The sequence below is a fragment of the Poecilia mexicana genome, unplaced genomic scaffold, assembly GCF_051168715.1.
Source record: "Poecilia mexicana isolate PSO_F unplaced genomic scaffold, ASM5116871v1 scaffold_19, whole genome shotgun sequence".
Classification (NCBI taxonomy): Eukaryota; Metazoa; Chordata; class Actinopteri; order Cyprinodontiformes; family Poeciliidae; genus Poecilia; species Poecilia mexicana.
The window spans coordinates 26,525,303-26,551,912 of NW_028263388.1; the positions used below are offsets into that span (position 1 = coordinate 26,525,303).

The following is a 26,610-nucleotide window of genomic DNA, read 5'->3' on the forward strand; positions in this document are numbered from 1 at the left end:
AATGCTAATGTGTTTTCCCTTCCTGCCTGAAAAGAATGGGAAGGGAACTATTACAATTACAAAAGTTTTTCTTAACCATAGCTGAATTGCATTGTGTGTTACGCTTCATCTACTAAACAAGATGATCTAAATTTTATTTGGCCTATTTTATGGTGGCTACCATTCAGTGACAACTAAATTTAAATTTAAATGGAATTTGAAATGAAGGTGCTACAGTGGATTGAAGTATGTCTATAGAGCTTACTGAGCTAATAGCACCAAGTTCTGTGTTGATTTCATAAATTTAATCAAACATTAAATTCTTTGATTGAGGTGTGCAGATTGTAACAGCATCTGGGACACCATGTTTAAATTGCATCCAACTGTGTTATATGATGCTAAAGTTAGTGGTGATAGCAGATTTCATCTCAATGAGTTGTATGGGATTTTTATTGTATTCTATGACAGAACATTTGTTCTGTTATAGAAACAGGGGGAAATGAATGGAATTGATCTAATAAGCAAATTTTTAGTTTAGATTTCTCTTTACTTATTAGCATAAAAGAGGTTATTGAAGTTAAATCAAAATTAATTAAGTATGAGCTAACTATTTGGATATGGAATAACTAAAATTTATAAATTGAATACACTAAACTTAATATTACTTGTCAAATAATTTATATAAACAGTGTTTCTTAAAACAGGGAAGGTGATTGTTGGATTGTTGAATCTCTATTCATATGATTGAAAACAAGTTGTTTAACTAAGACATCCAGGAAGGTCTAAACTAAATCATTCAATAAACTTAGCTATATCGAATTTCTCTCCCCAAAACTGAAAATACATTGATAATTGATAAACAATATAAAAAGGGTAATTCATTATCCAATTAAATATTTTATAAATAGGTTTTCAAAAGAATAAATGGATTAAAGGTAAAAATCGTTGAAATTTTGGGATTTAAAACTATGATTGGAATAAAGTAAATCATTTTGATATTTAGTGACACGGTTAACTTTATTCATGTAAAACAGGCTGATCATTCTTTAAGGTTTTAAAATAGAAAATATTATGATTGAAATTAAATTGGTCTAAATTGGAGATTTAAAATGAACAATTATGGAACTGCTTCTAAAATATGGTTAAGGTTTGGGTTCAACACAATGGGAAAACATTTATTTCTCATGAATGCCTTACATAAAAGAGGGTCAAAAGATTGACAAAAGCTTCTTAAAATTCGAAGTTTACTGAGTTATAATACAAAAGGAAAATTAGTGGAAGAGACTTAACATAGGGAATCAAATGATAATTAGGAATAAAGTTTCAAAGAGAAATAAATAAAACTAAAAGCTACCACAAAACCTCTTACTTCCTGATAATAAAGTAACTATTAAAATAAGATTTGATAACAAGAACAATATATGACTTGAAACAATAAAGAATAATTAGAGTATTAATTAATAAATCAGTGTAAATAAAATATTAATTCAAATTGGAAGGAATTACTTGTTAAAATACATGAAGGAGCTCTAGATAGGCGACAGACTCTGTTCCAGTATGGTGACCAGCTGATGACCTCATTGGATAACAAAGGACCACAACCTGGTGTGACTGAGGATCTTCCCTGACCGGAGGACGACTTCACACCTAGATGTTCATCAGGATTTATTTCATTCTATTATGCTTTTGATGTCACCAAATTGGAAAAGAGGGAACGACCTCTTTGTTAAACTCACCAAATTCTGGGCATAATAATCCCTAAATAGGTGAGCATCGGTTACTGAGCTGACGACCCTGAGTTCAAAACTATAAGGAAAATGAGCTGCTGGAGACCAGAGGATCATCTTTGTTTTTCCTATTAACAAGTTTTCATCTACGATGTGCCAACGAACACATCTTACTTCAAGGAGCATCAAGAAACACGGACACAAAATGAAGATATGTAAAAAAAAAAGAAAAAATTGTACAAAAACTATTCAACTGGAAGTTTATTGATAGTTTGTAAGTTTTTATATGCAGTATATTGTATCTAACTTGCTCATTTATTGCATGGATAATTTTGGACAAATATTTGTGTAACATCCTATTTACATCAGGAATATGATTGACTTTTCTAAAATATCATTTTAAGTATAACAGTAAGATTTGTCGTAAAGTTTCTGTTAAGTATTGATAAATTTATGCATCATCTTATTGATAAGATATGACTATGGGCTAGATAATTTTGAACATGTATTTAAGATTTTAATCCTTTATATGATTTTGCTGTCTGATTTTATGTGCTATGAATATCCCAACATTTTAACAACAAATGTTATGTAGAAGGTTGCATGCAAAAAGAGGGGCGTAATTTATCAGCTATAATATGGTGTTTCTGAATTTAGGCTTATTCTATCGCATAGTATATTTTAAATTTATATTTTAGAGTGTAATCTCTATTAAGAGATTAAAAGAGGGAACTGTTGAGAAAATAAATTTAAAATAAGCTAGTTTTAAAACTTAATATGTCTTGATTCAAATGGCCTAAATTGTGGTTTTAAATCAGTAACTTATTCTGGCCTATTGACCTTTATTTTAACTGTAGTTACAGCAGATGGTTTGCTAGGATCGTTTGAACTGCCTTTTGTCTGTGAGAAAACAATACAGTGGAAGTTCTGGCTTTTCACACTCATCTGTGAGAGGCCGTAAACACGGCAGGGGTTTAGGCTTCAGATAGAGGGTCAGAGATAGCTCCTGGTTGGAGGAGCAAAGGTACGCCTTATTTGAATAAATTAAATACAAGAGGATAAAACTTTCTACACAGAAGTAACAACTTAGATTTGCTCTTGCAATTCTCCAAAGATGTCTTTGCACGTCTTTGCTTTTCTTTCTTTCTTTCTTTCCATTTATGTCAGGTAAATGAATGTATGTCTCCGTTGTTCTGCAGTTTCTGGTGTAAGTTTGTGCATTGTCTTACTTCTAAGTTTATGCATTGTCTTATATTGGATTAAACTCTGTAATTCTGTGATGTCAACACGCATTGTTGTTTCCTTGTGCCTACATGTGGCCTGCCGAGAGGACCTGGGATCTAAAGGAAGAGAGAGCCAGACTTTTTTCCAAAGTTAACCTATTTTTAGGAATTTCTTCCTTAACAGCACTTAGTTTCAAAGAACCTATCACCAACTGGTACACCTTTTCAATGGCAGAAAGGCTACACTAATCGACTCAGTGTAGCCTGAGTGTAATGTGTAAACAGTAATTGTTTACACATTACTGTGTAAACAAAGATTGTAATTAGAATGTCTTCATGTAAATGTGTTAACAGAAATGGAACAAACATTCCATTTTCGTTGGATCATTGTCATGTAAACAGGGCCTAAGTTGCCATAAGTTCTGAAAAGAAGGGAGGCCTTGTGCAGCATGTCACAGTAAATATTTATTTTTAGTGCAGACAACATAGTGCTCAAATAGCTTTTCCCTTTATTTTTAAAGATGTACATCTTGTACTTTTAAAAATTCATAACAGTTAAAAAAAAAACAAAAGCAAATCCTTATGAAAATGGTTTCATGTTCAGATACAACCTGTCAGATGACTTCTGACCATTAGGAAGACATGTTGAAACACTGGGACTAAACGTTACATGTACAGTCATCAACATCATGTAACAGCTTGCTCACTGTGATTTAATGACTACAACTATGATGACATCACACTGGATCAGTGAAAATGTTTAACCTAAAATATTTCACAGTGTTATAACAGCATTACAGGTGGACGTGTGTGTAGGCATTAGCTATAAAAACTTGTAAGGATGACAAACTGCTTCAGAACAAAAAGTACGTGATTTTACTTTGTATGCAAGGTGCCACTGAACATTATGTTCTTTCAGAAGTTTTTTCATATCTGTTGTATTGAATGAGCTAAGACCAGAAAATATGCAGGGCAGTGAACTCCAAGGACTTAAATTTAATAAATAATGTTTTGGTCAAATTCACTTTGACAGACAGGTTAATATTTTAATGCTTTAAATAATGCCAATTTCATACAGTCACTAGATTTCTTTTCTTGTAATTCTCAATAAAAAACATTTTATCAAATATTTCCGGCACTCGTCACATGTATGTTAACCTGAGGGAGCTACTGTAATACCACACAAATTTAAATCCATGAGAACAGAGCTCGTTAAATGACAGATTCACAGAAACACGCTTAACTTAATTATGCATAGAAAACATGCATTTTGAAGAGCTCTTTAAAGTGTTGCTGATGATATTCTAAAACCTGAGTAAAAGTTTGCATTATGCTACAAACTGCAGTTTCTCAATGAGAATGTGTTTTGTGTAGTTTGTCATCACAGTGAAAACTGGCACATCATTTTGGCACTATAAAAACATTGTGCTTATAGCACACTGCACTTTTTAAATATCTCACCAGGTGAGGCGTGATATAGTGCATACTAGTGCAATATTTGTCAAACTCAAAAGTCAGTTTGACTGAACTTGGTAGCATAAAGTATCACTGAGGAAAAAATATGTATAAACTTCATAAATACAACTTTATCAATAAATTTAAAAACAGCTGTTAGGTAGGGGTGGGCAATCCTGGTCCTCGAGGTCAGGTGTCCTGCATCTCTTAGACGTCTCCCAGGTTCAACAGACTTGAATCCAACAGCTGAATCACCTCCTCAGTGCAGTCAGGTTCTCCAGAGTCCTGCTAACAACGTCATGATTTGACTCTGGTGTGTTGAAGTAGAGACGCATCTAAAAGTTGCAGGACATCGGCCCTCCAGGCCTGGAGTTAGGATGTATCCAGAGTAATAAGCACATGTTACACAAACACACCACATCTGTGTCTAATAATTCATGCACGTTGTACACATAAAACTCACACATAGTCTATCATATATTTCAATGTGTTGTATGTGAGTCATCATTAATTTTTTTAATAACTGTGTTAAAGTCAGATGAAATCCAAAAATAACAGATACAGACTTGAAATGTTTAAAGGTGTAAACTTTAGAGATGCTGGATCCTGAAAATCAAGATCAGTCAGTTCTTTCAAATCTCTTCAGAATCTGAAAGGGCATGCTCAAAAGCTGTCAAAAATTTTTAATTAGCAATATTATGGGTTTAATATTGTGCGTTTTGAAAGCTATTTATTTATCTATTATTTTTTTAAAGATTTAAAATACTAATTAATTTTTCATTTTAAGTTAGGCCCTCATTTTTTAAAGGGGCAATATTATGTACTTTCCTGCATAGTGTCATTTTCCAGTTGAAACCATTCCCACTGGTGGAACTGAATACATATTGTAGACCGCCTCACTCAAACTCACCTTTTCAGATCTACTCACACCTTCTGGGACTGAGACCAGAGGGCTGTTTCACAAAAGTAGGATTACCAAATCCAGGATAAAATATAGAGCTATGCTTGACATAGCGCCATCAGTTCATCCTGGCTTTATCTGTTTCACAAAGACCAAACCAGGCACAGGAGGTGCAGCTATGTTGGCCCAGACTTGAGTTATTCAGGTGAATACGCCTCCACAGATTTCTTCAGCAGACCATGAGATCAATCACAGATTCACTGATGCTATGGTTGCCAGTTAAATTGCATATGCCATGCATCACACCAAACAAAGATCAAACAAAGATCTTTTGATTGAGGATTATGAGGAATTGAAAGCACATCATACAAAAGGAAAATAAACCACTGCTAAAATAGCAAACCAGTGATTCTTGAGAATAGGGACAAAATGGGTTTTAATTTTCCCATTTTTTTTTTTATTATTTCTCAACCTTATGTATGCAAATATGACAAATAATGTTTAGAAAATATGAAGATGCTAAGGTACAGGCTCCCAGTTGCAAATTTTTTAAAAAAAATTACATTTTTAATCGACCTGACCCAAAACTTTGTCATCACCATCTGACAAAAATAAATCTAAAATGATTTTTAAAATACCCCATTAGTGATATTTTTACTCAATTTACAGACAAATGCTTCTCAAGAAATAAAATAAATATTATTTAAAACAAAAAACAAGAAAAAGTCCATCTGATGGAGTTGACAGTGCATGACGGAGTTGACACAGAACTGAAGGTGGTGACAAACTAGTGAGTAAAATGAAAAACTTGGTACATGTGAAGTAATGCAATTCATGCAAAATACATTAAAATGAATTAGTTGCACAATTAAGTGAGATTTGACAACAATTTCACTGAAAGAGTCAGAAAAACTCTGACGGAGTTGACATCTGACGGAGTTGACGAAATGCCAAACTACCTCAAATTATATGATGTTATTCTGAAGGAGGCCATATTGTAGCTCGTCAGGTCCATGAAATCTTTACATTATACCAAAATTAAGCTTTTATTTCGCAAAATTTCATCAAAGTTTTGTAAATTGTCAGTTATGGAGTTGACACATCATGGTTGTGACAAACAACTTAGGAATAAAACAGAAGAAAAAACTAAAGAATAACTTAAGCTAACCGGAGCTAACTAGCCCTCCTAGCAAAGGAAGAGAAAAGACAACGTCATGGGGTCCTCAGAAGTTCTGGTGCCCCCTAATAATGCCTGATTTTTTTTACACTCTTTTCATTTCTGACGGTGTTGACAAAAACTAAGGACAAATTTCAACGGAGTTGGAAAATATCTAAAAATTATTTTTAATTCAATTTATCGATACTTTTATAATTATTTATATGACTACTTATACTTAATTGTCATAATATATAATTTTAGTATTTCTTTAATTGTTTTAAACTATAAGAATGTATTGAGTTCTGCTCCTGGACAAGGGCTTTTACAGGCATCATCCACCGACTACAATGTTTAAAATAAAAAAAATATTCAGCAAAAAAAAAAGAAAAATATACATTGTTGTGCTCACATGACCCAGGTTAGTTTAGTTAGATATTTGAAAAAAATATATTTTGTGTATATTTTATTCAAATTTCATGCTTTATCCATAGGACCTGTTTTGTCCCTATTCTCAAGAATCACTGAAACAATAGTGGATCCATTGAATGCCTAATTAGCCTAAAATATACATTTCCAAGCCATTTTTAACTAAAAACCATCATAATCATACCTGTCATATGCTCAAATAAAAAACTTTAATCAAATCAATGAACAGTGGAGGTCAGTCTGAGAGCGGATTCATTTATGTTACTTTTTTTGTTCCACTTCATATCAACTGATCCCAACTGATCAAGATTAAATATAAGAATATTTTGCAGTATGTGGAAGCTTAACGGGAATCAAAAGACAGAAGATAAATTGTAACGGAGCTTATAAAATGCAACTCATTATCAGACAGAGACAAAATGTATTGAACAGTTTTGTGAAGTAGCCCTCAGGACTTTTTGACGGCCACACCAAAACACTGACTTTGTTGTCCTTAAACCATTCTATAACTTCTTTGGTTGTAGCTTTTGTTTATTGCCCATTTAGAAGACAAATCTGTGCCCATGCTTTTACTTCCTGGCTGATTTCTTTAGATGTTGCCTCAGTATTTCTACATAATGTTCCCTCTTCATGATTGCATCTTTTCATGAAGAGCACCAGTTCCTCCCACAGCACAATAGCCCAAAACCATGATGCTGCCACCCCCACACTTCAAAGATAAAATGATACAGGCATCCCTCTTCTTCCTCCAAGTGTAACAACGGGCATTATGGCCAAACAGGTTCACTTTAGCTTCAGGACATGTGTCCAGAAATGAAGATTGTTGTCTTTGTGTGCATCTGCAAACAAATCTAACTTTTTATATTTCTTTTGAAGTAAAGAAATATATTAGAAATATATTGTTATATATTATATATTATGAAATATATTATTAATACTAACTTATTATTTGCTGAGTGGCCAGTCAGAACAGGGCCTGTTATCACTGGGGATAATGACAGCAGCATCTTTAGCTTTTATTCTGGGGTCTATCTGCACATTTATATATTTATCTCTGGGACACAGAACCCGTTATCTTCCTGTACAATGTGATGGTTGCACATTCCCAACATGTCTGTACACTTGTATAATTGTTTGAACAGATGAATGTGGAACTGAAGCACCTTTATAGTACAATCAAGTAGGGGTGGGCGACATGTACTAAGAATTTTATGACAATATTTTGTAGTACTACGATAATGATAAAAATAATAAAAACTATTCATCACTTCTGTTTTAGGTGATTGCATGGCACAACATTCATAACACCACAAACATAAATGCTACTCTTGAAAAACATTCCTGTTTGAAATATATCTCGTACAGAAGTGTGATTTGTATCACTGAACTGCATTTAGAGACTGAGTATAATCATTTTTAAATTTATTGATAGTTATTGATATTGTTGTGGAAAGACACGAGAAAATGTAAAAAAAATAACATTTAGTCAATTTTTTTAACGTTTACTGAAATTTATGGTGACGATAAATCAAAATTCTTAAAATGGCAAAAAAAATTACAATAAATGATTCGATGAATGCCCACCCCCACAATCAAGTAACTGTTACTTTCAGTTGTTATAAAAGTGCTGTATGTATGCAACATGACTTGAAATTTGAATTCATAACTTAGCTTCTTGAAATTGGGCCTCTGTCTCATTGAGAGACTCCTGCTCTTTCTGATACCCCGTCGTCATCACAACAATGGTTCTACATTATGCCGTTAACAAACATTCTTAGGAGCGTAGGACTGAGACGTAGTTTATATAATAAGCTCAGCAGACTCGCAGTTCCACCTGGTGTTTACTAATTGTTGCTGCCGCTAGTCTGGAGGAGCTGAATGGGGGAGGCTAGGAGGAGAGGTGCTCAATGAGGTGGAAGCTCAGCTGGAGGCTGCCGTTCCAAGGAGGAGCTTCATGGAAAAGGTGGTATTTGGCTAGACCAAGCATTTAGACACCACAGAATGGTTGCCACAGGAGATTCAAATATGTTTCAAATATACATGAAAGAATCAAAGCAGCACTCCAGGTTTGTTTTTGATAAGGGAATAATATAATAACAAGATATCCATCCATCCATTATCCAACACGCTTATTCCTAGTGGGGTCGCCAGGGGTGTTGGTGCCCATCTCCCACGGTCAACAGGCGAGAGGTGGGGTCACCCTGGACAGGTCACCAGTCCATGACAGGAATAACATGATACAAAGCTAAAAAGAGATAATTTTATATAATATATTGTCATGTATACAGAGCCAAAGGCAGGAAGAAGTAACATTTTTTTAATTCTTTTGCATTAGCACCCATGCCCAGGGAAAATATCATAGACACTGAGCAGTTTAGTGCACCTATACAGCACCTGCTATTCTGGTTGGGAGGGGTTTGATTATCTGTCTTTGAGACAATTGTATCTAAAAAGAGTTATTGGAAGCTTTTTCATGCATATGAAGTCAAGAGGCCAAGTCTATTAACATGTCTTTTCAAAAAAAAATCAAGGGCGGTTGGCTCTAGTCATATTTTGTACCTGGTCTGTGTTCCTATGCAACGTTTAAAATCAGTGAGTACTGATATTTAAATTTGTCTAGATACAAACATTTTAGATTAACATAAAACAATTTACAGAAACTAACATGAAACATCTAAGTGGAATTAATGTGGTTTAAACTCTTGACCCCTTTCTTTTCACTTACATTTCTAATTAAAGAACCACTGTGCCCCTGAGCATTCATGCAATATAGCTTGCAGATTTAAAGCATAATGTGGATTCACCTGTAGTTAAACTAAGTTGATAATCAAATATAACTAAAAAATATTTATTTCACAACTTAATTCAGTCCTAAATTATGTGAGAACTCGTTGAGGTTATTTTAGGGTACAGCATAAAGACCAAAACACATACAAATCATCTATAAAGACAGTTATTGGAAGGCTAAACTAACATCACATTTAAACTGTGGTTTCATTCTTCCAAGGGCCAGTCCGAATATTTCCTGTAGCATCTGAGCCAAACAGGCCATCTTCTTGCAAACTTCTGTTTCGACCAATGACTCCTCGGCGGCTAACTTTGGAATGCTGTCGAGGCAGAGTATTTCTTGGAAAGCCTCTCTGCTCTATGTCCAAAGAATGGATATCTGTGTCTTCATCTTCTGACTTTAATGTGCAGCTGTATGTTTTGGGGTCTTGCTCACATTGCACTGTAAATGAATCAAGTTTCTCACAGCAGGCTGCATTAGCAGAGGGAGTAGCTGAACCATACATGTGCCACTGACAAGAATGGACCCCTTGAGAAGGCAGAAGGAGACTGTGATAGGACGTTATGCTGTCATGCATGTTGTGAACATGGCCATGACAGGAAGTCACTGGGTCTTGTATACTCTGGCAGGAGGTTTGGCGTTGAAAGGTGTGGCAGGAAGCCATCTGCTTATCCAAGTGGGGACTAGGACAAAGAAGCTGATGATCTGGAAGTGGGCTGTTGGAAACTAACGGTGTTCCTTCTAGATGCTGTGCAGGCTGAGAGCTGTCCCTGTGGGAGCTGTGGACACTTCCGTCCATACTCAGTGAAGCCATATGTGAGCGGTAGTCTTGGAGGCATGGTCGTGGGCGGTTAAAGGAGCGTGACTTTGCTCTCTCAGTAAGGCATCTCTGTAGGGGAAGAGTTGGCCGAGGGAGCTCATCTGGAAGTGAATGAGGACGTGGTGAGAACTTTGGCTCAATGAGAGATGGGATAGGGGATGGTGGACTCATTACAGCCACACAACATGGACCTGTGTTACTTGGAGTTGGGCTTTGAGGAGGTGGTGTCATTTTGTCTGAAGAACCCTGTAAGAGGGATGAAAGCAGTGGCTGCTTGCCTAAACACGGAGAACTCAAGTGGCAGTGTGGTTGATGGAGTTGTTGTGTCTGATTCTGTCCATCAGTATTTACATTCTCTATCTTTGATTTAGATGGGCAACAAACCCACCAACGATTCCACACATCATCCCGTTTGGCACAATGCTGGATGAGAAGGAAGAGGCCCAGAGTGACACAAAAAGCCCCATAGAGGCAGCTGAAAATCATATCCAGGAAATGTCCCTGTGATACAGCCAATGCTCCTAAAGTCCAGGTTGCCAGGAACAGAAAGAGTGTGAAGATGGTGGCGCGTAGTTGGGATTTAAAAGAGTGTTCATTAGCCAGTATAGATGCACCAGTAGAAAATGGCAGACAGTCTCCAGCAGACACTGAAGCTCCACCACTGCCACTTTGACAATGATGGTTTGACTCACTGGACGACAACATCTGCTGATCCTCTCTTAGAAGGCGTAATTCATACTTTCTCTCTGGGTGGCGCTTCAGCTGGATGTAGGTAATCAACAAGTGCAAAGACATGACTATGACCAGAAGACCTACTGGTGCATAAAAGCCTCCCAGACTAGGTTCCCATGCCATCCAGCAGCTGAAAATGATAAACAGGGACTTAAAACTATTTGTTAACCTTGCAAAGATAAACTTATAAATGAATGAATGAAATTAATATATTGAATCTATACTTACTATAATGCTCCATCTCTGCTGCCATAGTTATCCATGCCAAAGACAGCCGTAATGACTACAACTATCAGAGGTACTCCATCGCTCACAAGATAAAATCTGACAAAAAAAGTGAAAAAGTTATAAAATAAATGTGTTGATGCAGGGCAGTCAGCATACAGATCTGGTCTTTTTGCCACCTACCGGATGAAAATGCTTAGGAAGCTACTAAGGAAACACTTAGGAAACAGTAATCATTGTTCCTCCTGATTCACAATAATGATACCACCGGCTTAACAATATTGTGAAATTTATTTACTCCTGTTTTAGATACAACTGAAACTAGTGCTGTATTAGAGGTCCTTTGTCAGTCGTAGAACTGAAAAAACAAGCAACAAAAAAAAAGTTTATTGTAGCGCAACGCCCCCACCACCCCTTCTCGCTCTGCTTCCCCTTCTGAAGTAGAGAACCCTAACCCTACCATAACTACTGAGAGGAGCAGCTCTCCATCTAACAGGTAAATTGAGTTTCCCGAATCCGTTGGGATTTACCCTGTCCAGAACTGAAGTAAACTCTGTTTAAGCTGGTGCAGAGAAAGACTCGCCTGGTTTCTGATGACCCCCGTCCAGATGCAACACCCGCCTTCCCCCTGTGCCAGACTGAGCAGCCTACACCCAACTAGTTCCACAGAGCACACCTGTTAATGGTCACACTCTTTTATTACAACTTGCACTTGTTACTGAACCAGGTTGGTATTAGAGACTCGGGCGAGTCCCAAAACTTTTATGCTTTGAAATAAGGAATAGTTTAAACTATTTCTATGAATCTGCAAGCTGGAAACATACTTCCTCTTCTTCCAGGAAGCCGGCTGTTCCTGTTTCATGACACTCTTTCTGCCTAACTATTATTTCTTATGATTAGATAGAAAAAATAAGTAGAATTAAAGCAAAGTTTCCAGGAGACAAAAACAACACACACAACCAGATTGATTTTATTGAAGTTTAAGTCTACTGTTGGGTCTTGACATTACTTGTGTGATTATTGTGTGCTTAACTTTAAAGGTAACTTTATGGATTGTTACTGTTAAACTAAAATCTCCAGCATGGGGAAGTGGGATGATCTCGGTTTTTCTTGACAAGTTAAAGTGCTGAGAAATTTATGTTCAAAATTTTTAAAATTACACCAAACTGAAAGTTGGACTAACTTGACAAAAATTAATGACTGTGATCCTATAAAGAAACATGTTGATTCACCACAAAAAGAGGCTTTTCTTATCTACCTTGAAATCCTCTCACATTTTCATACAGCAGTGAGGTTAGCTAGTTTGTGATTAAGTGTATAGAAACACAAAGGTTGAATATGAATCTGGTGAAAGATTCAGAGGCTTTAAGACAATAGTCCCCATCCTTTGAAACCCTCTCAAGAGTTGTCAGTTTTTTATTTGAAAATAAAACTCTACCTCAGGATGGTTGGCTTGGAACGTTTCTGGACTGGACCACTCCTGTCCTGGGCTTGAAGTGGCTCTTTGCACACATCTTTACAAATGTTTCTTGCAGTAAATGCCAGCCACATCATGGTGGACAATGAAGCATAATGGAGTACAATGCCGACCTATCACACCAAAGAAGGAAATACAGTTAAAAATTACATATTATAGTAATAATCTCATTCACAGGAAACATTGAGAAGTGACAATGCTTTTCTGGAAATGAAACTTAGAACTCTAGTCCAGCCTTGTTTGTCACATTTTCAGTTGATTAAAGTCATTTTAACCTCTTACACCCTCAGGGGGTATAAATAAATTTAAATCTTAACATTTTGGGCAAAACCTTTATGCGGAATAGTTTTTGAAAGATTAAAGCCTCTTTTAGCGGATAATAAAAAATAAAAAAAAATTTAAAGGCACGTGGAGCCTTTGTTTACAGAGCGAGCCGAGGTCAAGTGGCAGCTGGACCCACCGGTGGGTCCGTCGGGTTCTAGGGGTTTTAAGGATTGCCCAGACTGTAGATACAAACAAGTTTAGGTAAGTAGATATTTTCTTTTCGTAATTTTCTGACATGTCACTTTTACCGCATAAATTCCCTTCACTTTTTCAAAGTGAAAAATGGTAAAGGAAAAGGGGCCCGGATCATCATGGATTTCTAATTAAAAATCCCTTGACACTCTGATCAACTTAAAGGAATCAAGGAGGGTGCTGTACTATACATCTAATACTAACAATCTACGATTAGTATTAGGTTTGAAAACATTGCTTTTCTTGAAACTTAGTTGACAGTTAAAAATTTGACTTTTTCTTGTTCAAATGTATTTACAAATGATGGGTTCAAGCTGCTAAGCCATATACAGAAAGGGTCATAATTACTGCGCTCCACAAAAACATATAATTGTAAAATATTAGCTACACAAAAGAGCAGAAGATGGCACACTTACAATCTGACAAACCAAAGGAAAGTGGATCTGATTGATGCCTCCAGCAAACACCCCAAATGTCAGGCCTGTGTGAAAGAGGAAATTGAGGAGGGTGTGCCAGCCCTTCCTACTGATGCGGATGACACTGGAAACAGTGAATAAAGAAAGTAAATAAGTAGTTAGACTGCAGTCTACATACCTATAGTCTACATCTGATTTAATAGCAGAGGTTTTTGGACCTGAGCGCAGTAATTTCAACATGCAATTTGGTTGAAGTGGTTGAATTGTAGCTGCATTTTATCTTGGGAATTTTAAGGCTTTGTCATCTGATTTTTACTATTACTAATTCTAAAGCTGCTGAATAAAATATGTATACAGCTGATAGCATATTCATCACACAAGAAAAAACAACAACAAATAGAAATTTAGAAAAACAAATAACGTATTTAACAAACTCTCACAATACAAATCCAGATGATCAAATTAAGGAGGAACTAACTAATTTAAAACATCAATGGGGAAAAATTATCCATAAAAAGTGTGTTATTCAACAACTAAAATATAACAACTTCCAATACTTAGCGAATCAGCTTAAGCATAAAAAAGAAAAATCCGCCATATCAGCCATTTTAAATTCAGCAAGACCCTCAAGAAATTAATATTTTTAAATCTTTTTATATTCAGTTATATACACCAGATAATATAGGCAGATTTATTTGACTCATGTATAATTTATGGTACTGAGAGCCTTACTATGAAATATTATTTTACTGATTGCAGGTTTTTCAGTTGTCCTTTTGACTGAAAAGCTGCTGTGTTGTGCCTGCAAGTATTTTGCATGTTTTATGCCTAAATTAGGTGAATTTATTGCCAGATCATTTTTTAATTTTGTCAGATCACATAGTAGCATTTATAGCTAAAGCAAAAAAATTAACAGTCAATTAACAGGTTATTGGCAATGATCTGCCTCATTGGTGATCGGTATCAAAAATGGCAGCAGAAAGCCTGATCGGAGCATCCCTACTTGAAACCCAATAAGGAACCAATGTACCCTTCAAGCTGCCATCCACTTTCTTTAAGTAACACAGATTTAAAAATGATCACTAAAGCACTTGCAGCAAGAGTAGAAAAAATTATCCCAACATTAATTCATCCAAATCCAAACTGGCTTTATCAAAAACAGAAACCTAATTGATAGTACCCGCAGATTATTTAACTTAATATCTCCCACCAAAATCAAGCAAAAACTGTGATAGTTTATTTGGATGTACAGAAAGATTTTGATAAAGTCAAATGGAAATTCTTGCTCAAGGTATTGGAAAAATTTGGATTTGGAGAGTCGTTCATTGGGTGGATTTTTATCCACACTGTACACTGCACCAAGAGCTACTATAAGCACAAATGGAATTACATCATCTAGTTTTTGCTACATAGAGGAACCAGACAAGGATGCCCACTCTCACCCTCTGTTTGCTCTTTTCATTAATAAGGAAAAATAATAATAATCAATAAGGAAAAATAACAAAATTGAAGGAATCCGTGACTCAGCTATTGAACATAAAATAAGTCTATATGCTGATGATATCCTGTTATTTTTACAAGATGCACATTATTCTTTTTAAGAAACTTTTAATATAATTAGTTACATTTCTAAAATTTCAGACCACACCATAAACTGGGGAAAATCCATCTTTCCACTAACTGATGGAGCATGGGACTCTGCATCTCAAAATACTACATTATCTCTTACTCTGGGGAACATAAAATATCTAGGGATAAATATTTACTCAGGCTGTCAGAATTATTTGCTCTTAACTATATCCCACTTCTTAAAAAGATTGAAGGTGACCCAATGCGCTGGACCAACCTTCCACTTTCACTCATTTGCCGTATATCCACAATAAAAATTAAGGTACTTCCACAACTTAATTATCTATTCTCTGTCTCTCCCAATTACTCCTGCAGAAAACTGATTTAAACCAATTGACACTTGCATTTCTCAATTCTATTGGAAAAATAAAAAACCTAGAATATCACTAAAAACTTTACATAAGAAAAAATGTCTTGGAGAATTAGAGGCACCCAACTTTCAATATTACTATCTAGCAAATCAAATGCAATATTTAGTTAATTTGATTAAATTTGACAGTGAAAATAACTCCTGATTAACATCAAACAAAACGAATGTAAAATACATCAGTATCAGAATTACCTTTCTTTACACAATCAATTAAAAAACTGAATTACTTTCAAATGCCCCACAATAAAGTCTACTCTGACAGCCTGGTGGAAAGTTGCAAAAATCATCATTAAGTCCTTGTAAATATACTCCAAACTGGCACAATCTAGACTTTCAAGCATTTAATAAACCAATCTACTATTCATCATGGGCAGAAAAGGGAATCATTCACCTCCAACATATATTTCACAATAATCAAATTATGTCCTTTGGTGATTTAGTCCAGAGGTTTGGAGTTGGGAAAGAAGAGTTTCTCCACTATCAACAACTTAAACACATCATTAAATCCAAAACATCCTTAGTCAAGAATTTATTGGAAACACCAAAATTATTAGATTAATTAATGAGAATTGCTGATATGAGGTTATTTACAGATTGTGAATATGTGGATCGTAAGCTTTACAATTATAGAAAATATATGGAAATCAAAAAAAATTATTTACTACAAATGTAAGAACTAGTAACATTTTAGGGCTATTTGAAATTCAGAATATGAGTTGGTTTGGCAAAATGAACATTTTCTTTGGATGAAGGAAATGTTCATTTTCTACTGGATAGTAGATAGTCCAACATAATTTTATTTTAGGTGTTATGATGCAGTTAGTCAGTGTGAGGTGCAGCACTGTTCACAGCCTCGTCACCGTCTTATCACATTCAGCATGGCTGCAAACATAGATCTGGTGAATGCAACATGCTATGTATCATACTAGTGTTCAAAAACAAACAGTTCCCCAACTCACCCTGAGAAACTTTCTGCCAGTATCTTTAGGTTTTCTTTCCCAGACTTAAGTCACTTAATCTTCTACAAAATCCTGCATGGTTAGAGTTGCCTTTGATTAGCCATTACTGGAACATTGCTCAACATATTTGATGTGTATTTGCTTAATGATTTTGATGATGGAATTTGATAAAATGTAATGTTTGCTGCTTGTTTCACATTTGATGTCTGTGTGATGTTTTTATGATGTAAAGCACTTTGAACTGCCTTATCGTTGAAATGTGTAATACAAATAAACTTGATTACTTCTCGTTCAGTTTACTGACTGGCCAGGACAAAATGCATCTTTGTAACCATTTACTCCTATTTATACCTTGCCCTTATAGTCATTTGTCCAATAGTTTTCAAAGCATCTGCACTCAGAATGCCCTAATTATGCACTTTTACAACTTTTACAATGCCCTAACCCAACTTTTACACCATTGAGATAAGACAACCATCATGGATGACAGAAGTTGGACTTGTGCTGGAAGTTTGAAGTGTACAGAGTGAAAAGGAATGGTGAGAGTGCAGTCCCCCAAGGATCTCTTGTGTTGCTGACCACCTGGTTAGACACACAGTCCTTCAGTCTCACAAATTGTGGTCTGTTTGTGAGGTAGTCATAGATCCAGGCGATTGTTGAGATCTCCATCTGTCTTCTGGAGTTTCTTGGAGAGCAGATCAGGCTGAATTGTGTTAAATGCAGTGGAGAAAACAAACAATCTTTTACAACTTGTTGCCTGTTTTGTCCAGATGACAGTGGGTTTATTGAAGCAGGTGTATGGTGGCATCAATCAATCAATCAATCAATCAATCAAATTTTATTCGCATAGCACATTTCATACCATACCATACCAACTTTATTTATAAAGCACTATAAAACAACCACAGCTGATACAAAGTGCTGTACATCAAAACACAACATAACAATAAAAAAACAAAATAAAAACTTACAGTTTAAAAACAAAAACATACAATTTAAAACTTGAAAGTCAAGTAAAATAGATGGGTTTTAAGACGAGCTTTAAAATCCGCAGCAGCAAGGCATTTCAAGGTGCTTTACATAATTAAAAAACAAAATAAAATCAGCATGTGACATTGAATAAACAGCAAGAAAGAGAAAGAGATTTTGGATAAAAAAAGATTTAAAAAAAAATATTAAAACATACTTTTGTTATGGAATTTAAGCGCCTGTCGTCGCCGGACTTCGCCGTCCTACACGGATTTTTGTGCCCTATTTTTGCCTGATAGAGTCTAGAATTTACAGGTACTCAAACTCCACACACAACCATCACCAAGCCCAGCGCTATGGTCACCACCAAACCAAGCAAAACGTCAGTGACGCCACATCCAAAAAGGGATCCAACTGCCACACAGCACACATTACAACTAGTTGCATCTCCCAATCAGCTGGGTCAACATCCCCCAAACATAGTGATGGATGGGGCAGAAAACTAAAGAGTCTGCAAAACCACCCGGCCAACACTGGCAACCCCAGTTTGCCTGTCCACAAAATAACACATGCACTCTTACCAACCAGGGATCTGCACCCAACCTGACCCAGGTGTCTTCTAAACTTTGCCAGTCTTTTGTTCCAATACCAATGACTTTAATTCCCTTCCTTGGATTTTTTAAGTATGTAAATTCATAGTAAGAAAAACATTTTAATGCAATACCCTTGAATGATCAAACAAAACACTTTCACTTCTGCTTGTATGGTGTGTGTATGAAATGTACACCTTTTTGATTGACCTCTTATGTGCAGTGTGAACTTTGTAAAAAAATGTTTTGTTTTATGCAGAGGGAGAGGTCATTCTAATAAATAAATTTTATGAAAACATTTTTGTCCCTGTTTATTCTGTAATATATGAGTTTATATGCTGATGTTAAGGGTATTAAATTGTATTATAGATAAATCATCCAATTAAAAAGCACCAATTCTGGCTAGGTGCAAGATGGTAAAAATTAAATATGAAATAATCCTTTTAATTTTTCTTGCTTTTGAATGCAGAGCAAATGAATAATGGAAAGAATCAACTTGTGAGAATTTGAGTTTTCTGTGTTTTTATTTTGGTTTCTGTGTAAGTTGAGTCTGTTTTGTCCCAGCTACCCCTTGATAGATCCCAGCTTTGTCTCATTCCCCTGATTACCCTCTGTGTATTTAATCCCACCTGTGTCTCTTGTTCCTTGTTGGGTCCTTGTTTAGTCTGTCGTCTATTCTGCCTGTAGTCGTGTATATTTTACCAGTTGTTAGTATCTGAGCTCACCTGTGCTGCCTGGATTATTGTTTGTTCATCATTAAACCATCATTTACTCTCCATACCTGGGTCCACTGCGTCCACCTCACCACCACAATTCATGACACAACTCAAAAGTTGTTCATAATGTTTAATCAGTTGAGACTAATAATGTATAAGCAAATCTCATGAAAGGAGCAAAGGTTTTCATTTTTAGTTTTTAACTGGCAACAGAAGTGTGAAAAAATATTATGAGGTGGTAAATCATCATTTAATTAAGTTTTTTATATATATAATCTATAGCATAAGCCCATTATTTCAAACATATCCTACCAGCAGATTCAGGAAACGGCGATATTTTTATTTTATACTTTGGATAATTATGGAAACTTTTCTGTATTCTTATACATGACAGAATAGATTATAATTGGTAGGCTAGTGCTATTCAGAAAGAAACTTACTAAAAAAACAAAACTACAGGGTTTGAATGATGGCCAAAATATCCTAGTAACGATTAGCGTCTCACATTGCAGTGTTTAGCTAGAGCAGATTAAAGACACTCAAGGTTGTGAAGAATTGGGTGGACTCGCCCTTTAGTCATTTACCAAATTGGAAGCTACAATCAGAAGCCAACTTTAGCTATTATATACGAAACAAAGTCAGAGTAAAAAGCTTTCTGTGTGAAGGTATTGTGGTAAAATAATTGTTTACTGCTTTGGATAAGTGTACACAAATGGGTTTCTACACAATGCGATATGATTTGTTCTTTGTTCAACTCCTCCTAGTGGTCTGGAGCACTCCCATTTGGTGGAGAGAGTTTGTTGTTTTCGCTATTTGTAGAATTTCACCCTCTTGCTCCTTTTCCCTGTGAATACAGCATTTTTTGATTGCATTTTTTGTTTGTTTGTTTGGTTGTAGTGCCTTTCTGTTGCATTTTTGTTTTCAACATGTTAGAGGTTTGTTTCGCAGGTAGCTGCACGTTTGTCAGCCACTGTACTTAGTTCCTTTGTCATCTTAACTCCCACTTCTGTAGATCTACCTTCTGGACTCATTATTGTTCACTGGTTGCTTCCATTGACTCAGGTTTTTTTTTTTTTTTTCAAAAATATCTTAATTGGAATTTTAGCACTTTAGACAAACAGTTTGAACTTTCTACAAAGTATGACAGCAGTATTAGTAGAACTGTTCAGATCAAAATAAAATACAAACAAATCAAAAAACGCCTCTCATAATCCTGGTTCTAATACAACCCATCACATATTCCACATATTATCTTTATATTGAGATATTAAATTCAAAAGTGTATGTCCTCTAATAGAATTGTCTTTGGGAACTGCAGTTAACATGTTCTCCATCCTCTGGGATGCTCAGATCCTTTACATACGTAATGAAGAGAGATGAACACAAGCAGATCCTGTTTGCCCTTTAATACATATATAATCTTTTCCAGAGGGAGGACAGATAACATCTGCCGCAACCATTGGTTTACAGTCGATCCAAGAATCTTTTCCAGAACAATGATATACATCTTTTCAAATTGAGCAAACTTAAGTTTATAAATGTTTGTTCATTTTTAGTATAATTGTTTTTCAGGGTTCAGTCCAAACACAAACAGCTTTGGATCCAAAATTATTTGTTTGGAAATTATTTTCCCAATTACATCTTTTACCTCTTTCCAAAACAGCATAATTTTCCTACAATACCACATACAGTGAACCAGAGTTCCTCTGTCCTCTGTACATTTTGGACATACATCAGGTATCCCCCTGCTATACCTATTGGGGTTCACTGGTGTCATGTAAACCCACATTAACCATTTGAAATGGATCATTTAAGAGCTGTGCTGATAGAGCTAGTATTGGAAAATGTGCATGCTGTTTGCCAATCTTCCTCAGATAACTCTAGCAGTAAATCTTCCTTCCAAGCCTTAAGTCTATCATGAGATCCTTCAGATAAATGTAACAAAATTCTGATATACCTTTCTTCAAACTGTCCTTTGTTAACATTTTTTCTAAAGTTGACTTGGCAGGTTTTGTCAGCTCATTATTTTAACTCGTTCTTATGAAGTCTCTGAATTGAAGATATTTAAAGCAGTGTTTCTTATCTAGGTGGAATTTATGTTGCAGATCCTGAAAGCACATTAGTATGTCTGAGTCTGGTACATAAAGATTCTGAATCATTTGGAGTCCTTTGTCTTTCCATGCTTTAAATGTTGAATCAGCTCAAATAATTGGTTACCCCACACTGGACTGAACAGAGACAATTTGGCTCATTAAAATGTATTTATTTATTTTTTTTACATCTCTCCATACTCTTATCGAATTTTTAAGAAATTGATTTTTAGTATGTTTCAGAAGCTTTAATATTGAATTTGAATATAAATATGAAGGGAGAGTCAATTTTAAATCCTAAGTCTCCATGTCAGTCCAATGTGGAGAATGATTACTGTAATAAAACATCATAGAAAACTTGGGGCACTTCAGTGAAAAGTTGGGCACTTCAAGCCTCCATGGTCATAAGAGAGGTACAGCAAGGACAAACAGAGTCGGAGGGGGCCCGGATTTTGGGTGCAGCCGCCTGGGGAGGCTGCTGCTCGGAGGAGGACGGTGGAGCGACGACGCTACTGTTGAGGAGAGTTTGTTACATTTGTTCAAAAACTCAAAATTACATCAAACTTGGAGTGTGGAAAAGGCGGTAATTGGCATAAACTGGTGTGTGAATGGTTCGGATGGAGATAAGTAATGAAGAAGAAGGGGAATGCGAAGGGTGGACGCCAGTGGGAAGAGGGAGAGGGAGAGGACGAGGAGGATTCAAAGTGGGTGACGGTAAGGGAATTAGAGATGTTCAAGGAAGTAAACGGGATCTAGAAGAAAGCAGTTCAGAGGAAGAGAGGGTAGTTAGGAGAAAAGTTGTGGATGAGAAATTTAAAGTAATTCTGAAACTTAAGAGCGAGGAAGGTCAGGAAAAAAATCAGCCCAATTGGGGTGTCAAGGGAAATTAAAAAGAAAATAGGAGATGTTGAAATGGTGAAGATCTTGAGAGATGGAAGTCTTTTGATAGAATGTAAGGATATAGAACAAAAGAGTAGGGCTTTCAATGTGGAAAACATATGTAAAAGAGCGGTGCTGGAGAAAAAAATGTTGGGAGAAAACAAAAAAACAAGAGGGGTGATATATGGGATCCCACCAGATGAGGATTTAGAAAAACTTAAGAAAAATGTAGTTGGAGCAAAGGTGTTCAATATGAAAAGGCTGTCAAGAACTGTGGATGGTGAGAGAGTGGGGAGTATGTCAGTTCTGGTGGAGTTTGAGGAAAAAGAGCTGCCAATGAATATAAAAATAGGATATATAAGCTTCCAAGTCAGACCTTATACACCTCCACCACTTCGGTGCTATAAATGCCAAGGGTACGGGCACATTGCGGCAGTATGTAAAGGAAAGCAGAGATGTCCAAAATGTGGGGAAGACCATAAATTTGAAGAATGTAAGGAAGATGTAGAAGAGAAATGTTGCAACTGTGGGGGAAACCATAGGGTCACATACGGAGGCTGTGAGGTTAGGAAGAGGGCTAAAGAAGTTGTGCAGATAAAAACAACTAAAAATATTAGCTATGCAGAAGCTGTAAAAAGTGTGAGGGAGCAGGAAAAAAGAGGGATCGAGCAAAAGGGAAGCCAAACAAAACAGCAAAATGGAGCTTTAGCAGAGGTTCAAGCTGGAAGACTCCGCCCCCTCCGTTCACCCATTGACGTCATGCTCATCCCCGTCCTCAGCCTGGACCTCACCCTGCACGTTCAATCAGCAATCAGGCTCTTCATAAGAGGATCCACACCCAAACCGTCAGACGCTTCCCAGCTGCGTTCAACCCACCACCTCCCCATCTCCACCCTCATCCTTCGGTTCTCCAGGATGGAACCCTTCCTGACCACCACCACCAGTGTCGGGCCCCGGGGGAGAGCATCCCTAATCAGTTATCGGGATGTTCATCGAGTTCACATCAAATCTCAGCTCAAATCAGCTGCCGGGGCCCGAGCGCCAAAGAACTGTTATTCATTGCTGTCATTAAATCTTTTAATTGTTTCTTGTTCTCGTCTGAGTCTGTCCAGATTGAACTAAAATAATACCTGAAGATAAGATGACTTACTCAGTGGAAAATCTAGTTTTATTCATAGCATATGTTATTAACTGTACTGATCAAGCTAAGAACAAAACCGAGAAGATTAAAATAATAGTGAAAGGAGCAGAAAATTCTTGGGATTTAAGGAAGGAACATGGGAAGAAATAAATAAAAAGTTAGAGGTGGACAAGAAGTCGGGAGCAGCAGGTGAAAGTAGTTTATGCTAATACTTCAATGGAACGCTAGGAGCCTGATGGCTAACGGACAGGAATTTAAAGGATATATCGATGAGCTGGAAGTCCAACCAGATATTATATGTGTGCAGGAAACTTGGTTAAAGCCAACATTAGATTTTGTTATTAGGGGATATGTTAGTATAAGAAGAGATCGAGAGGAGGGAGTATTAGTGATAAGAAAAAGGTGCCATGGTGGACAAGTGAGTGTAAGGAAGCGATTAAATTAAGAAATAAAGCCTTAAAGGTATTAAAACGTAACCCAATTTATTTGAACTTATTAGATTACAAAAGGAAGCAAGCAGTAGTAAGGAAGATTATTAAAAAAGCTAAGAGAGATTATTGGAGAAATTTTTGTAGTACAATAGGAAGAGATACAAAAATTGAGAAGATTTGGAAAGTAATTAAAAAAATGAATAGAATTAAAAAAGAGTTTGACTATCCTGTATTAAAAAATGAGAACGTAGATATAATTAGGGATGAGGACAAAGCTGAGGTTTTGGCAAGAGTATTTAGTAAGATACATAGTACAAATAACATTAGCGAAGAGGGAAGAAAGGGAAGAGAAAATACTGTTCTTAAGTATAAAAATTTAATGGAGAATGAGGAAGATATAAATAATTTTCTGAATGTGGAGTTTACCAAAGTGGAATTAAACGGAGTTCTTAAACAGACCAAAAATACAGCGCCAGGTAAAGATAAAATATGGTATAGGATGATAAATCAACTAAGTGATAAGTCAAAAATGATAATATTGAAATTATTTAACAAAATCTGGGAGGAGGGGAAATTACCAGAGTTATGGAAGGAATCTATTATTGTACCAATAGCTAAACCAGGAAAAGATCAATCAAAAACAGAAAGTTATAGGCCAATAGCATTAACTTCAAACTTATGCAAAATAATGGAAAAAATGATTAATAGTAGGTTAGTGTATTATCTAAATAAAAAGGGATACATTTCTAATTATCAAAGTGGTTTTCGGACAGGGAGGAGTTCTAATGATGCAACATTATGTCTTGAGCATGAAGTCAGAAAAGCTCAAGTAAACAAAGAAAGTGTAGTGGCTGTGTTTTTTGATACTGAGAAAGCACATGATATGATGTGGGTAGAGGGTTTATTAATTAAATTATACAAATTGGGGATCAAAGGAAAGATATATGAATGGATTAAAGACTTTTTAACAAACAGAAAATTACAGGTAAGAATAGGTGAGGTTGTTTCAGATAAATATGTAGTGGAAAATGGAACGCCACAGGGAAGTATTATTAGTCCAATATTGTTTTCTGTTATGATAAATGACATATTTGAAAATATTGGAAAGGACATGGGCTGTTCACTTGTTGCAGACGATGGAGCTGTTTGGAAAAGAGGGAAGAATATAAAGTTTATAGGAAAAAAATTACAAAAGGTTATTATAGATATAGAGTTGTGGGCATTGCAATGGGGGTTTAAATTCTCAGTGGACAAAACAAAGGTAATTGTATTTTCAAAAAAACAAAAACAAATAAGGTTATAGAATTAAAATTATATAATCAGAAAATTGAACAGGTAAAGAATATAAAATTCTTAGGCTTGTGGTTTGATGAGAAATTAAAGTGGAATATTCACATCCAAAAGATTGTCGATAAATGTAAGAGAAAATTGAATATATTAAGATGTTTGGTGGGTAATGATTGGGGAGCAGGGAGAAATTCATTAAAACAGATTTATACGGGGATAATTGGATCTGATCTTGATTATGGATACTTAGTTCTGCAGCTAAAACTCACTTAGAGAGATTAGACAGTATTCAACATCAGGCACTACGAATATGTACCGGAGCATTCAAAGCAACACCTACAGCAGCATTAGAAGTAGAAATGGGAGAAATGCCACTAGATCTAAGGAGAACTGCATTAGGAATTAATTATTGGCTAAATTTGATGGGCAATAAATGTGGACATCCAACTCGGGAAATTATTAAACCATGTTGGGAGAAGGAAAAGAAAGGGATGAAGAGTTATGGATGGAAAATTGAAAAGGAAGTAAAGGAACTTAAAGTGGACACTCTAGAAATTAGTCAAACAGATCCAATATCAGTTATACCACCCTGGATTCTACCAGAAGCTATGGTTGATTTATCAATATTGGTAAGATAAGTCAAATATTGTAGAAAGGTATGCAGTGCAATCATATCTAAATAATTACTATAGACATGTCCAAATTTATACAGATGCATCAAAAATCGACGGAAAAATAGGAATAGCATGTATAATTCCAGATTTCAATGTGAGTATAGGGAAGAGAATCACAGACGGGTTATCAATTTACACAGGAGAAATGTTAGCGATACTTTTGGCTTTACAATGGATGGAGGACGTAAAGCAATAATTTGCTCAGATTCAAGTTCAGCTTTGTTAAGCATAAAATATAATAATACGGAAAGTAGGATGGACATCTTATTAGAAATTTATCATAATCTATTTAGAATACAAAATTTGGGATTAGTAGTTACATTTGTGTGGGTTCCAGCACATATAGGGTTGGTAGGAAACGAGAGGGCTGATAAAACGGCAAAGAAGGCAACACATGATCCTATTAGTTTTACAGTTAGGATGAGTAAATCGGAAGGGAAAAGTAAAGCCAAAGAAGAGCTGATGAAAATATGGCAGAGAAGGTGGGACAAAGGGTTAACAGGAAGGTGGTATTATAAAATTCAGGTGGCTGTAGGAAAGAAAAGAAAAGGAGGAAGGAATAGGAAGGAGGAAAGAATAATAACAAGGTTAAGGTTCGGTCACTCAGGGCTTAATTATTCACTTTTTAAAATACAAAAGCATAAAACTGGAAAGTGTGATTATTGTGAGAAGTCTGAAACAATAGAGCATGTTATTTTAGAATGTCATACGAAGAAGAGAGAAGATGCATGCTGAGAGAGTGTGTAGGTATCAAAGAAAGGTTTAATTTAATAGAATTTTTGAGGAAAGATCTCGGGAGTAGACATATTCAAATAATTATTCGGTATCTTAAAAAAACAAAGCTATTTCATAGGATATGAGTAGAGCAAGTTGGGTGAGGGTATGTTTAATCAGGAGTTAGTGGAGGGAAAAAGGTAGAAAGTGAAAGTATATAGACCATCTCGAACCACACTCCATACCGGTAAGTGGCAGTAATGCTACTGTAAGTTTGTTGCCAACCGCCAATAAAAACCAAGTAGAAGAAGAAGAAG

General features: G+C 35.8%; 1 protein-coding gene across 1 annotated transcript in view; it reads right to left on the reverse strand.

Moving 5' to 3' along the window:
- Positions 1-9,772: 9,772 nt before the first annotated feature.
- The window catches only part of adgra1a (adhesion G protein-coupled receptor A1a), a gene marked incomplete at its 5' end in the record, with an annotated part of 34,433 nt that continues 17,595 nt past the window's right edge, over positions 9,773-26,610 (reverse strand). Inside the window, 4 exons of the mRNA XM_088016573.1 lie at positions 9,773-11,340; positions 11,439-11,534; positions 12,874-13,025; positions 13,845-13,968. Coding sequence (XP_087872699.1) covers positions 9,852-11,340; positions 11,439-11,534; positions 12,874-13,025; positions 13,845-13,968 — 1,861 coding nt within the window. The remainder of the gene's footprint in view (positions 11,341-11,438; positions 11,535-12,873; positions 13,026-13,844; positions 13,969-26,610) is intronic.